The sequence below is a fragment of the Vulpes lagopus genome, chromosome 19 (genome assembly GCF_018345385.1).
Source record: "Vulpes lagopus strain Blue_001 chromosome 19, ASM1834538v1, whole genome shotgun sequence".
In the NCBI taxonomy this organism is placed as follows: Eukaryota; Metazoa; Chordata; class Mammalia; order Carnivora; family Canidae; genus Vulpes; species Vulpes lagopus.
The window spans coordinates 39,033,264-39,046,572 of NC_054842.1; the positions used below are offsets into that span (position 1 = coordinate 39,033,264).

The 13,309-nt window shown below is 36.6% G+C and overlaps 1 protein-coding gene across 2 annotated transcripts in view; it reads left to right on the plus strand.

The window, feature by feature from the left end:
- PLS1 (plastin 1) overlaps window positions 1-13,309 on the plus strand; it is a 104,185-nt gene that overhangs the window by 64,495 nt on the left and 26,381 nt on the right. For both annotated transcript variants that reach the window (XM_041734577.1, XM_041734578.1), the window contains exons 3-8: window positions 343-506; window positions 2,651-2,780; window positions 7,281-7,413; window positions 8,979-9,060; window positions 11,630-11,795; window positions 11,877-12,019. In XM_041734577.1, coding sequence (XP_041590511.1) covers window positions 343-506; window positions 2,651-2,780; window positions 7,281-7,413; window positions 8,979-9,060; window positions 11,630-11,795; window positions 11,877-12,019 — 818 coding nt within the window. The remainder of the gene's footprint in view (window positions 1-342; window positions 507-2,650; window positions 2,781-7,280; window positions 7,414-8,978; window positions 9,061-11,629; window positions 11,796-11,876; window positions 12,020-13,309) is intronic.

The following is a 13,309-nucleotide window of genomic DNA, read 5'->3' on the forward strand; positions in this document are numbered from 1 at the left end:
ATTATTTCTTGAACACTTAATGTCAAAATGACATCAAACATGATTCAGCCTACATAATGGTATCATAAATATGTAATGAAGAAGCAATGAATTATTGACAAATGAAACAGAAGTGCCACTAAGTGAAATGCAGAACAGAAATACCTTACGTGTACTTAAGACACAAATATGACGCACATATTTTATATAGTATGTGGAACCTGCAGATCCATTTTGTGAATTCTGTAGAATTTGTAGAACAAACCTGAAAGGTTCTACCTGCCTATGAATCTCCCATGAAGCCTTCTGGGTGCACACCTCTAACACAAATGATATTTGACAGCTCATAATTTATCTTTACAGATATTGACAATAGTGGGTATGTTAGTGACTATGAACTTCAGGACCTGTTTAAGGAAGCAAGCCTTCCCCTGCCTGGCTACAAGGTGCGCGAGATTGTGGAGAAAATTCTAGCAGTTGCTGACAACAACAAAGATGGCAAAATCACTTTCGAAGAGTTTGTGTCAGTAAGTAATCTCATCCTCTCCTGGTTACTGATGTTTTTGCTTTGAGCAGAATTTTAGTAATGTCATTGCTCTGGTTAAATCTGACCACAGAGACCAGAGAAAAGCCCTGTTTTATGATGATGATGATGGTAGCAACAACAGTGCCTACAAATAATTCATAAAACCAAGGGAAAAAAAATCATTCTTGAATTGTTGGAAGTCATGTTTTGACAATAATAGCTCATGTGCTAGTAAAACTACAGTTGTGTTCAGTGCTTATTGACTATCTGTGCACCAAATGTTTTAATATCTTAGTATTTGATCTTGAGAAATGGAGTATCTTTTGTGACTGAACTAGCTAAGGTATGGAAGCTATACTTCCTAGAAACTGGTTATTTCCTGTGATAAGCTATACCTTCAGTTTCTGCAAATGGCACCAGGTAAATTTTGACACTGGCTATGATAGCATTGTTTCATTATTAAAGTACCTCCAGGCTCAGGGGAACTGAACAAGATGAAAAACAATACATGACTCAACCAACAAAAGAAAAATAGATTGTAGAGCTGAATATTGAATATCATGTACTTCAAACTCTCAGGCTAAGAGAGGCGACTTGGCGACATTGCCATTACCAGCTGGCAGTTGAGCAAGGGCTGTCACTTCTTCCAACACTTCCACCATGACCGTATGTTTCATATGGAAATATAACTTTATGGTGAGCCTGGAGAACCCAGGGGCTCAGGGAACGTGTCCTGGAAGTTATGATAACTGAGCTGAGAGCTGAAGAAAGTTGTTAAACAGATAAAAGGGGTTGAGTGGGGGAAATGAATAATGTCTGAGGCAGGCAGAAGCAACAGCCTATGTAGAGGCCCCATGGCCTTAGGGATGGTAGATACTCTCAAGAACTTGGAAAAAAGCTGAGTGTGGATAGAGCAAAGATGGTAAGGGTATAGAGTGCAGCTAAAGAAGTAAGTTGGGGTCAGGTCATGCAGGGTCTTATGGAATTTTCATTTTTATCCTAAGAGAAAAGAAGCCAATGATGTAGGAAGAAGAGAGTATGAAGTGACATGATCAAATTTAAATTTTAAAAAACTCATTCTGGCTGCTGCTTGGAGTATTGATTGAATTCAGTCTAGCCAGTCATGAGAGTGATTGAGAGAGGGTGTTTCTCCAAGCCTATGTTATTTCTGACAATATCTAACTTACTTATTTTAACAAGTATATGTTTGCAGCATTTGGACAGGCAAATATCTTCATTAAAGCATTCAAAAATCTTTATGAGGGACGCCTGGGTGGCTCAGAGGTTGAGCGTCTGCCTTTGCCTCAGATCGTGATCCTGGAGTCCCAGGATCGAGTCCCACATTGGGCTCCCTGCATGGAGCCTGCTTCTCCCTCTGCCTGTCTCTCTCTGTCTCTCTCTCTGTATCTCTCATGAATAAATAAATAAAATATTTAAAAAATAAATAAATAAAAATCTTTATCATGGAAGTTATTCTTTAGTTTTCAAAAGGCAGGGCAAAGGTCATGGCAAGCACAGGAGAATAATTTCTTTTTTTTTTAGTAATTTAATTCAATTTGCCAACATATACTAGAACATCTCATGCCTTCCTTAATGCCCATCACCCAATTGCCTCATCCCCTCCCCTTTAGCAACCCTCAGTTTGTTTCCCAGAGTTAAGAGTCTCTCATGGTTTCTCTTCCTCTCTAATTTTTCCTTATTCAGTTTCCCTTCCTTCCCTTGTGGTCCTTTGCACTATTTCTTATATTCCACATATGAGTGAAACCATATGATAATTGTCTTTCTCCGATTGACTTATTTCACTCAGCATAATACCCTCCAGTTCCATCCACATTGGTATAAATAGTAGGTATTTATCCTTTCTGATGGGCTGGGGGAATAATTTCGATGTATTCAATTTAAGCTTAATTATAACAAAAATTCTTCTAGTGTTTGGAGTGCAAACATTTGTACATTTTGTGTTATGGGTAAAATGACATGAGAGCTATTTATGTATACAGCCCATAGGGGTGAGAATACCTGATTAGGATTTATTTTGATATCATTCCAAATAAATAAGTCTACATAATTATCCTTCACGTTGCAAGGTTGTTTTTTTTTTTTTTATGATTGTCTGATCAAGGCTCTACTTATATTCCGTTCCAGCTGATGCAAGAGTTAAAAAGCAAAGACATCAGCAAGACATTCCGCAAAATAATTAACAAGAGAGAAGGAATTACTGCTATTGGAGGAACATCATCCATTTCCAGTGAGGGCACACAGCATTCTTACTCAGGTAACTTGCCAATCTAAATTGGATCTTTCAGTCATTGACTCATTCATCAAGTCTGATATTTCATCAAATGCAAGATACCATTCATTATAATTCACACCATTGTTTTATGTACCATTGTGGGAAAATCAGATTCAACTATACTATGCCATTAAATTTGAAATGCACCTCAACTTCAGAGGTGTCAGAATGAAAAATTGTAGAATCATTGAAATCAGTAAGTTCCTAATATGTGTCAGGCAGCACAGCGCACAACAAGGAGATGAGAAACAACAAACTAGAAATTGTTTATATTTCAGTATTGAATGTGTTCAGTCATGACCTCTGAATGAAATTTTCATCCTGACTGGTGAGTTGGGTTTACTTTTAGGCCTGATCCAGGAGTTTATGGAGAGGTTTATTGCAAGGACCTTTCCCTTCCATTTTTCAGGGGCTGAGATTCCTGATGCATCTTTTATCAAGCAACTAGGTGACTAGAGAGCACAGCGCCTGATTTGCCAGGTCTGATAGAATCACTGGATTGTTGCCCAGTGGGAAATCCAGTCACATTAACTCTTGAGATGCCTTACCCCATGTTAAGCTTACTTTTCATGGTCAAGATACATGTCTGAGAACCTTTGGCCAAGGTCCTTTTGTTCATATTCGCATAATTAGAGTGTGCTTTTTATTTTAAGGATTTTATTTATTCATTTGAGGGGAGAGCAAGAGCAAGAGAGAATGAACAGTGGGGAGAGAGGAAGAGGGAGAAGAAGACTCCATGCTGAGTAGAGACCCTGATGCTGGGCTCTATCACAGGACCCTGAGATCATTACCTGAGCCAGAGGCAAGCGTCTAACTGACTTAGCCACCCAGGTGCCCCTGAACTGTGCTTTTTAAATTACTGATAACAACTCACTGTAACTTTTTCCCCTTTCCTTTAGATCTAAATCTGTTAATTATCCCCTTGATTTTCTTCCTTTCAACTGGATTTTTCTGTAACAATATACTGACACTTCTCCCACCCACCCCACCCATTTTTTCTACCCTAATCCCCCCAGAGAAGTAAAGGCAGTGATCAATAACTGCTATCTTCATTTTTTAAAAGAGATTCACTCTTTAACTCCATTTCTACCTACATAGTAATGAACTATCTTCTTCAATTTTTAAAGAATCTTTTTATTGACATATAATATGCATTTAGGAAAGTGTTAGAATTCTTAACTGTACAGCTCAATGAATTTTTACATGTGTAAATGTCCTGTAGCTACATCCATGTAGCTTCCACCAGAAACAAAAGAAAACATTTCATCACCCTCCGTGGCTCCTTCATGGCTTGAACAGTAACTATTTCTCCCCATAGGTGACCACTTTTCTGATGTCTATTACCATAGATTTTTTTTTTTACATATTTATTGGGGTTTAGGATGCATATAGTAAGAGCATAAAGTGTGCTGTTTTTAAGTATGTGGCTTGATGATTATTTTACATATGAATATGTAAATGTATAATGATTATCTAGAACTAGGTATGGAACATTTAATAGCTTTTTAAAAAAGAACAGCTTTATTGAGATACAATTGAGGGATCCCTGGGTGGCGCAGCGGTTTGGCGCCTGCCTTTGGCCCAGGGCGTGATCCTGGAGACCCGGGATCGAATCCCACATCGGGCTCCCGGTGCATGGAGCCTGCTTCTCCCTCCGCCTGTGTCTCTGCCTCTCTCTCTCTCTCTGTGACTATCATAAATAAATAAAAAATTAAAAAAAAAAATTTAAAAAAAAATAAAAAAGAGATACAATTGAGATGTTATGAAATTCACCCTTTTAAAAGTGTACAGTTCAGTGGTTTTTAGTATATTTACAGAGTTGTATAGTCATTACCACTGTCTAATTTTGGAACACGTTCATTACCCTAAAGAGAAACCCCATGCTCACTAGCACTCCCTCCCAGTTTCCCTCTTCTTCCAGACTTTGGCAACCATTAGTCTACTTTCTATTTCATTAGATTTGCCTATTGTGGAAATGTCATGTAAATGAAATCAGACAGTAGTGGCCTTTCACTTACAGGCCATAACACTTTCAAGGATTACCCCTATTGTGACATATATCGTATTATATTCTTTTTATTGCTGAATACTATTTTGTTCTATGGATAGTAGGACATTTTGTTTATGTCATCAGTTGGTAGACATTTGGTTAGTCTTGGCTATTTGGAATAATGCTGTTAGGAGCATTTTTGTAATATCCACATTTTTGTGTGGATATATGCTTTGACTTACCTTAGGTATATACTTAGGAGTAGAATTGCTGGATCTTTTTGGTCACTCTGTTTAATATTTTTAAAAACCAGCAAACTGTTTTTTAAAGTAAGGCTGTGCCATTTTGCATTCCCACTAGCAATGTTTGGAATAACCAGTTCTTCTCTTGCTCACTGACACCTGTTATTGTCTCTTTGTTTATTACAGCCATCCTAGTGGTTGTGAAATAGTATCTCATTCCTGGTTCCTATACTTGGAACATTCTCCCTTTCTCTCCCCATCTTAAAAATCTGTCATTCAAATTGTACTTTCTCTGGACGCCTGGGTGGCTCAGTTGGTGAAGTGTCTGCCTTTGGGTCAGGTCTTGATCTCTGGTTCCTGGGATGGAGCCCTGCATCACCACCGCCCCCCACCATCCACTCTGTTGTCAGCGGGGAGTCTGCTCCCTGCTTCCTCTGTCACCCCACCCCCACCCCATGCTCTGTCTCTCAAATAAATAAATAAATAAAATTAAAAAAATATTTTATTTATCCATTCATGACAGACACACAGAGACAAAGACATAGCCAGAGGGAGATGCAGGCTCCTTGCAGGGAGCCCGATGTGGGACTCCATCCGGGGACACAGGGTTCATGCCCTGAACCCAAGGCACATGCTCAACCACTGAGCCACCCAGGCATCCCAATAAATAAAATCTTAAAAAAAAAAAAAAAAAAAAAAGGTTGTACCTTCTCCATAAAAACCTTTACTTGTCCCAACTGGAAGTGATTCTTTTTTCTCTTAAATTTTCTAAAATATTGTTTTTATCTCTTATGTTGTATTTATTTCCGTTATGCTGTGTTTCTTTATGTATCTTTTTAAAAAATCATTATACTAAAGATTCCTTGATGGGAGGTAACAATATCCTAGTGATGTTTCAATCCCTAGATTCTAAGTCTCTGAGGAGGTATGTATGGTGAGACAAGACAATAAAAAGGCAGATTATGATATGTACAAAAGATAAATATTAGTAAATAGGTCTTTTTTGATTGTGTGTGTGTCTGTCTGTGTGATGGATTACATTTTGGAAGTGCCTGCCAAATATGCTCTTAAGAAAATTACCTAATTCCAGGAATTAGGGAAGGTCAGCTCACTCTGTGCTACTCTGTGATAGAAATAGAAATTATTGAGGCACCTGGGTGGCTCAGTGATTGAGCATCTGCCTTCGGCTCAGGGTGTGATCCCGGGTCCTAGGTTTGAGTCCCAGATCTGGCTCGCTATGGGGAGCCCGCTTCTCCCTCTTCCTATGTCTCTGCCTCTCTGTTTGTCTCACGAATTAAAAAAAAAAAAAAGTCTTAAGTAAAAAAAGGAAGTTATTTCTTTGAAGATGTATGTTATTAAAAGATTTTTTATATTTACAGAATTATAATAAAGGAGTGGAACATTTTAAGTTTCTTCCTGTTTCTCCCACTGCTTAGCTCAATGACATTTTCTGCCTAAAGATCAAAGTATCAGGATCCCTGGGTGGCGCAGCGGTTTAGCGCCTGCTTTTGGCCCAGGGCGCGATCCTGGAGACCCGGGATCGAATCCCACGTCAGGCTCCCGGTGCATGGAGCCTGCTTCTCCCTCTGCCTGTGTCTCTGCCTCTCTCTCTCTCTCTCTTTCTCTCTCTTTCTCTCTCTCTGTGACTATCATAAAAAAAAAAAGATCAAAGTATCCCCTCAAAACCATATGTTGAGAGTTGAGGATGCAGATGGCTGAGAGTAGAACTGGTATCTAGATTTGCCTTTGTTTCCTTATAGTAGAAATTCCACAGAAATGGAGCTGTTTTATTCATTCAAAAAACTCTTGATTGAAATTAGTGTTTCTGTTATGAGCTCCAAATCACAACTCTGTACCTTTCCGTGGAGGTTGTGGGATTTATTGCTTGTGGAAATCTGTTGCGTGTATTTTTAACCCTGGTGTGGGTGTGCATGATCTGACTTCTCTTGGTTGGCTTCTGATTGATTAGCATTCAGAAACAATATACTTTCATAGATTTTAGAATCAAATCAAATGCTTATTGTACTTATTTAAACTAAGTACCTTACTGTCCCTTAATACAGCAGATGAAAAAATGGAATGAATTCCCCTTTCTCTTTGAACCCTTATGCCCTCTTAAACCCTGTAGCATTTTAGCAGAGTTTTAATAATAACCATTTATTATCTTTGAACAGAAATTAAAAAGTATGTCTTCATAGTGTGGTTAATTCTGTGAAATTTGGTATGCTAACTAAGATTTTCTGTTTTCAGAGGAAGAAAAAGTGGCTTTTGTTAACTGGATAAACAAAGCTCTGGAGGATGACCCTGACTGTAAGCATCTTTTACCCATGAATCCCAGTGATGGCAGCCTTTTCAAATCACTTGCAGATGGTATTCTTCTTTGGTGAGTTGAACATTAGGTTAAGGGAGATATGTTCTTCTTCTCTCCATTGATGAGCATTCAGTGAAAACTAAAATTCAGCCAACAAGTAGCTGTGTAGCTATTGAAGAATTTATATTGCATGGAAAATTAAGCACCACATGTTTTCCAGAATTTTTCTGCAAATGCAATCTCTTGGTTTTCTGATGCCTTTTTTGTCTATGTCCTTAATAGCGCCAGGACAGTTTTGAGTTATTCCTCTGATGTATTTAAAAATGTTCACAGGGTTTCTTTTATCACTTTCAGTAAGGAATTATTGACTGGGACAGGGATATAAGGAAATGTAAAAGAAACATATGTGTCATTTGTGCTTAAATGAAATTAATATTTTACATCAGTCGTGTCATAGCCTTGGCTCTTTGCAGTAGGTTTCTGCTCACTAGACTGCAAACTCACTGGGGGTGTTCTTTGTTATGTGTACTATAGTCCCAGCATACATCGTTGTACAAATCAAGTGTCTTTTTTTTAAGCTTATAACAATATAGGAAACTTATGAAGAATAGTACACAAATATTCTTATCACCCCTAATTAGCTATTAGTATTCTATTAGTATTCAAAAGAAATAATATATTTCTTTTGATCTTTTTTTTCCCTATGTTTTTACTTAAAAGGATAAAAAACCTCCAACCTACCCACAAGCACAGGATATTAATTTTTAGCTAACATAAATTATACCTTGACTTCCACCTATGATTCTAATCTCTTTCTCTGACCTTCGGAGGAAATTCCTATCATGAATTGAATGGGTATTTTCCTATATTTATTTTAAAATATAAAGTATATTCTAAAATCTAGAGATAAATTTTGTATTAATTTCTCTTAAATTAATATAAAAAAATTCTCTTGAAATTTTAGAAAGACCATGTCTCTCTTTCTGCAACAGCAGTAATTTTGACACTGTTGATACCACTTTATCAAATGGCTTCTTAAAAATTTCTTTGTTTTACATTTCAGACTGCTGAATGTTGATGATCATTAAATGAAATAAAGACAGGACTTACATAAAGAAAATGCAGGGATCCCTGGGTGGCGCAGCGGTTTGGCGCCTGCCTTTGGCCCGGGGCGCGATCCTGGAGACCCTGGATCGAATCCCACGTCGGGCTCCCGGTGCATGGAGCCTGTTTCTCCCTCTGCCTGTCTCTGCCTCTCTCTCTCTCTCTCTGTGACTATCATGAATAAATAAATAAAATCTTTAAAAAAAAAAAAAAAAAAAAAAAAGAAAATGCAAAACAATTTTTAAAAATAGGAAATGCTAAGATTACTATTACAGTGTATTACTATTTCTGTATTACAGAAATACAGAGTGATGGATTTGTTTTAGTTTAGGGAATAGTTCTTAGATTTTAGAAAGTAAGTCCTTGACATGAATCACAGTATAATATTTTAAAGAGATGGATTGTTAATTACTTTTCAAAATTTAACTATTTGTCTACTTGCAAAAACAAAAAGTCTTAAATTATTTAACTTAAATTATTTATCTTAAATAAACTGGGGGTCTGAAACTAAATTATTATCATTTTCTCTTTAGCAAAATGATAAACTTATCTGAACCAGATACAATTGATGAAAGAGCCATTAATAAGAAAAAGCTCACCCCTTTCACTATTTCTGTAAGTACTTGCTCTTTGCTAGTAATCATGTTACTGTGTTCTTAAATGTAAGGCGTTCATCGATGGATCTTTTTTACTCCAGTTTTATTGAAAAATAACTGACATATTTCACTGTGAAAGTTTAAGACATACTGTGTGATGATTTGTTTTACATATATTATGAAATGATTACTACAATAAGTTCAGCTAACATGCATCTTCTCATGTAGGTACAATAAAAAGAAGAGTAAAAAAGGACAAAAATTTTCTTCATGTGATGAGAACTCATAGGATCTACTCTCTTAACAACGTTGCTATATAACCATAGAGCAGTGTTAGTTGTGGTCATCATGCTGTCCTTGACACCCCTAGTACTTAATTACCTTAAAACCGCAAGTTTGTACCTTTGACCACCTTTCTCCAATTTTTCCTCTATCCCCACCCCTATCCTTTGCCTCTGGTAACCGTAAGTCTGATCTCTCTTTTTTAGGAGTTTGGTATTTTTTGTTTTGTTTTAGATTCCACATATTGGTGATGCCATATAGTATTTGTCTTCCTCTTGTCTTACTTATTTCACTTAGCATAGTGCCTTCAAGGTCCATTCATGTAAAATGTTTGATTTAACATAATTTCAGTTTCCTATAAAAACTAGGTTTTATTAAATAAAAATTCAGCTGCATTTTGTACTGAATGAAATTAAGATTCAAAGTGCTTTGGATGGGGGCACCTGGGTAGCTCAGTAGGTTAAGCATCTAACTCTTGATCTCAGCTCAGGTCTTGATCTTGAGGTTGTGGGTTCAAGCCCTATGTTGGGCTCCATGCTGGGCATGGAGCCTACTACAAACAAACATTGTTCAAAGTGCTTTGGATGAACTTTACTTAAGATAATAGTATTCAGGTCATATTATTATAATCATTGAGTTGCTTTTATTAATGAATAAATTTGCTTGATGCTCTTGTTCTTGGTTGAAATAAGAGTACTGTATCGTTTCACCCATGTTTTACTATTTCACTGAATTTGAGTTATTCTTTTTATCATATTATTCTGTAGTCAGCTTCTACATTCAGGTGTTGTTAAAGTCGAAGAATTTATAGTTACCACACTCTTCTCAAAATCTCTAGAGCATTGGTGGATATCAGTATTTACTAAGTACTTGGTACCAGTCACTGTTCTAAACAAACTGCATGATTATCTCTTTGACTCTTTCCGACACCCTTAAAATAAAGTAGATACTACCATTTTACAGATGAGAAAACTGAGACACTGGGAGGTTACCCAATGGCAGAGCCAGGATATGATCCCAGTGGTCAAGCATTGGAACCCACCTTATAATCACTGTGTTATACTGCCACTCTTGTGTGGTGGTAGTAATAGCAACTAGTGCATATATATATATATACTAGTCACAGCTGCAGCTATTAAAAGTGAGCTACTGTTAAGCTATATCTTTCATTTCTATTGGCAAATACAATCCTTGATTTTGCTAAAGTTGTTAAGCCTCTCTTCTAAGGAAGGTACAACCTTAGGGCAATGGTACATGGTTAGTCTTGGAGTATCCAAGGGGTACTTCCATTCCCTGTATCTTTGAGAAATATGAATTTGGTGTTGACTAACATGGCTTTCTTGTCTCCCACTTCCCAATAAGCCAATAATATTGCATATTCCTAATAGGAACTCCTGTTCTTGAAGAAGCCCATTTCTGACTGCAATTGCCAAGTTTGTTTTCTTTCACATCTTGTGTCAGGATGCTTTGTTCAATATCTGTGATTGTTGAAAATATTCATACATCTTATTTTTAGGATACAGGTGTCACATAATTTTTCATGGCACTGACTCTGAAATACAGCATTTCTCAGTGTTGCACAAATTTATTTCTTGGTTTAACTCTTAACATTTGTATGTAGTGCGTTAAAGAAAATAGAGAAAAAATATTCTGTAGCTATTTTGCAATAACTATAGGATGGGTCTGAGGGGCTAAGTTTTTTTATAGTTTTATTTGTATTTTATTTTTTTTGTACAGTTTTATTTTTAAAGATGACATTCTTCCAATATGAGTAGGGGGTAACAGTCTAGATCTCTAGGAGGCCTGAAAAAGTACACTAATGTAGAATGAAAAAAAGGCCTCTGGGAAGGAGCAAAGTGTTACTGTGGGTATTAAATCTGTCTTGATTTTTCAGTAATTTCAGAGCTCTGGGAATAGATTTTCTAGAATATCACCAGCCTCCCATGAAACATAATCCAAAAGAAGTCTCATTCATTTGTAAAAGATTATAAAGTCATGATAATACAGTTTTTTTTTACCTCATGATGATGGGTTTATATAGTGTCATGAAGTGTGAAAGAGAAATATGAAGGGATGAAAATAACGTATATAACTATGAAAGCAAGGAAAAGAGTTGAAGTAGTAAAGCGCTAGTTAAAACCATTTGAGTTTTTTTGTCTTTTTGAGGAGTGGTATTATGCTTGTATAAATATTACGTTTCAGAATCTGAATTTTCACAATCTGTTGCTGCTTATTTACTTTCACAACTTGTCGATAAGACTTTGGGAAGGACTTTCTCACACCCAATTTTCTTTGTTTCAATTCAGGAAAATTTAAACCTAGCCCTGAATTCTGCCTCTGCCATCGGTTGTACAGTGGTCAACATTGGTGCACAGGATCTCAAAGAAGGAAAACCTCACTTGGTCTTGGGACTTCTCTGGCAGATCATCAAAGTTGGTCTTTTGGCTGATATTGAGATTTCCAGGAATGAAGGTAAGATCATCAAACATATTTACTTTTCATGCATATATACTTTTTATGGGAAGGATTTATATTTCATTGTGTTCCTTTCAGCTCTAATTGCATTACTAAAGGAAGGTGAGGATCTAGAAGAACTGATGAAACTTTCTCCAGAGGAATTACTGCTGAGATGGGTGAACTACCATCTGACTAATGCAGGATGGCCTAACATCAACAACTTCAGCCAAGACATTAAGGTTTATATTTTAATGTTCAAAACTATGATGTAAAATAAGGATGTAGAATGTAAAAAAAACAAACAAAAACGTGTTCAGCATCAAATTTGAATTCAAGTTTAGTTCATAAGGACACAGTGTAGAACATGAAATTTTGCATTCCTCTGTCTGTGGTGGCTCTTCCAATTATAATTGCAAAATCTTTTATTTAAAAAAGAACTGGTTTAAACTGGTGGTTACCAGAAGGAAGGGGGATGGGGGAATGGGTGGAATAGATGATGGGGATTAAGGAGTGTACTTGTGATGAGCACCAGGTGTTGGATGGAGGGGTTGGGTCACTATATTGTACACCCGAAACTAGTTATTACACTGTATGTTAACTAACTGGAATTTAAATAAAGACTTAAAAAATAAAAAGGACAAAATACTCCTTTTACAATAAAGAAAAACTGGTTTATTGATATTTAAGAAGAAATAAAACTGGCTATGAGAAGGAGATACTAGCTCTAGCAGATAAAAGCATTCTTTCCCATCTTATATGCTACAGAGAGACTAAATTATAATGAGGATGTCAGTCTATTAATTTGGACTGAGAATTCATCTGTTCACTGGACTAGAGGCTCTTGGCGGCCTGACTAGTCCAACACTCTTACTTCTATTTTGTCAATAACCATCAAATAGGAGACCAAATATCTGAGGGCACAGGGAATCAGTAGACAAAAAGAATTCTTCAGGTATGTTTCTCAACCAAAATAGTTTGAAATGCCCCTCCCTATCAGGAGAGGTTTTCAAGGAAACCTTAACATTCAGTGTGCCTAACAGCTCTCCCGTGGTCACTCCTTAGACATGCATTGCCAAATTGGGTCCTCTAATTTGTCAATTGGTTGACTCCTCCTCTATGGTATTTTTTCCCACACCCAGACTAATCAGCATTGGCATTTATTCATATTTTCTCTTTAGATATATTAACTCCTTCAGTCAGATTATGCTCTTGTTATAATGGGCTTAGATGACAGTCTCTTTCTTTGAAGTGACACTGTATTTCTCTGCTTTATTATATGCTCATTTAAAAATTTATTTTGGGGGGGCTCTCTTATTTTAAAATTCAATTCATCAGGTATTTATTAAACCCCTCCTCTAAGATATTATGCCAGACACAGGAGATACAAAGATTTAGCTCTTGAGAAGCTTACCAGTTACACAGAAAGATAAACAGGAGATGAATATTTCAGTTATCTCTTGCTATATAACAAGCCACTCAGAACTTAATAGCTTAAAATAACAATAACGTTTCTCTTGATTCAGTGGGCT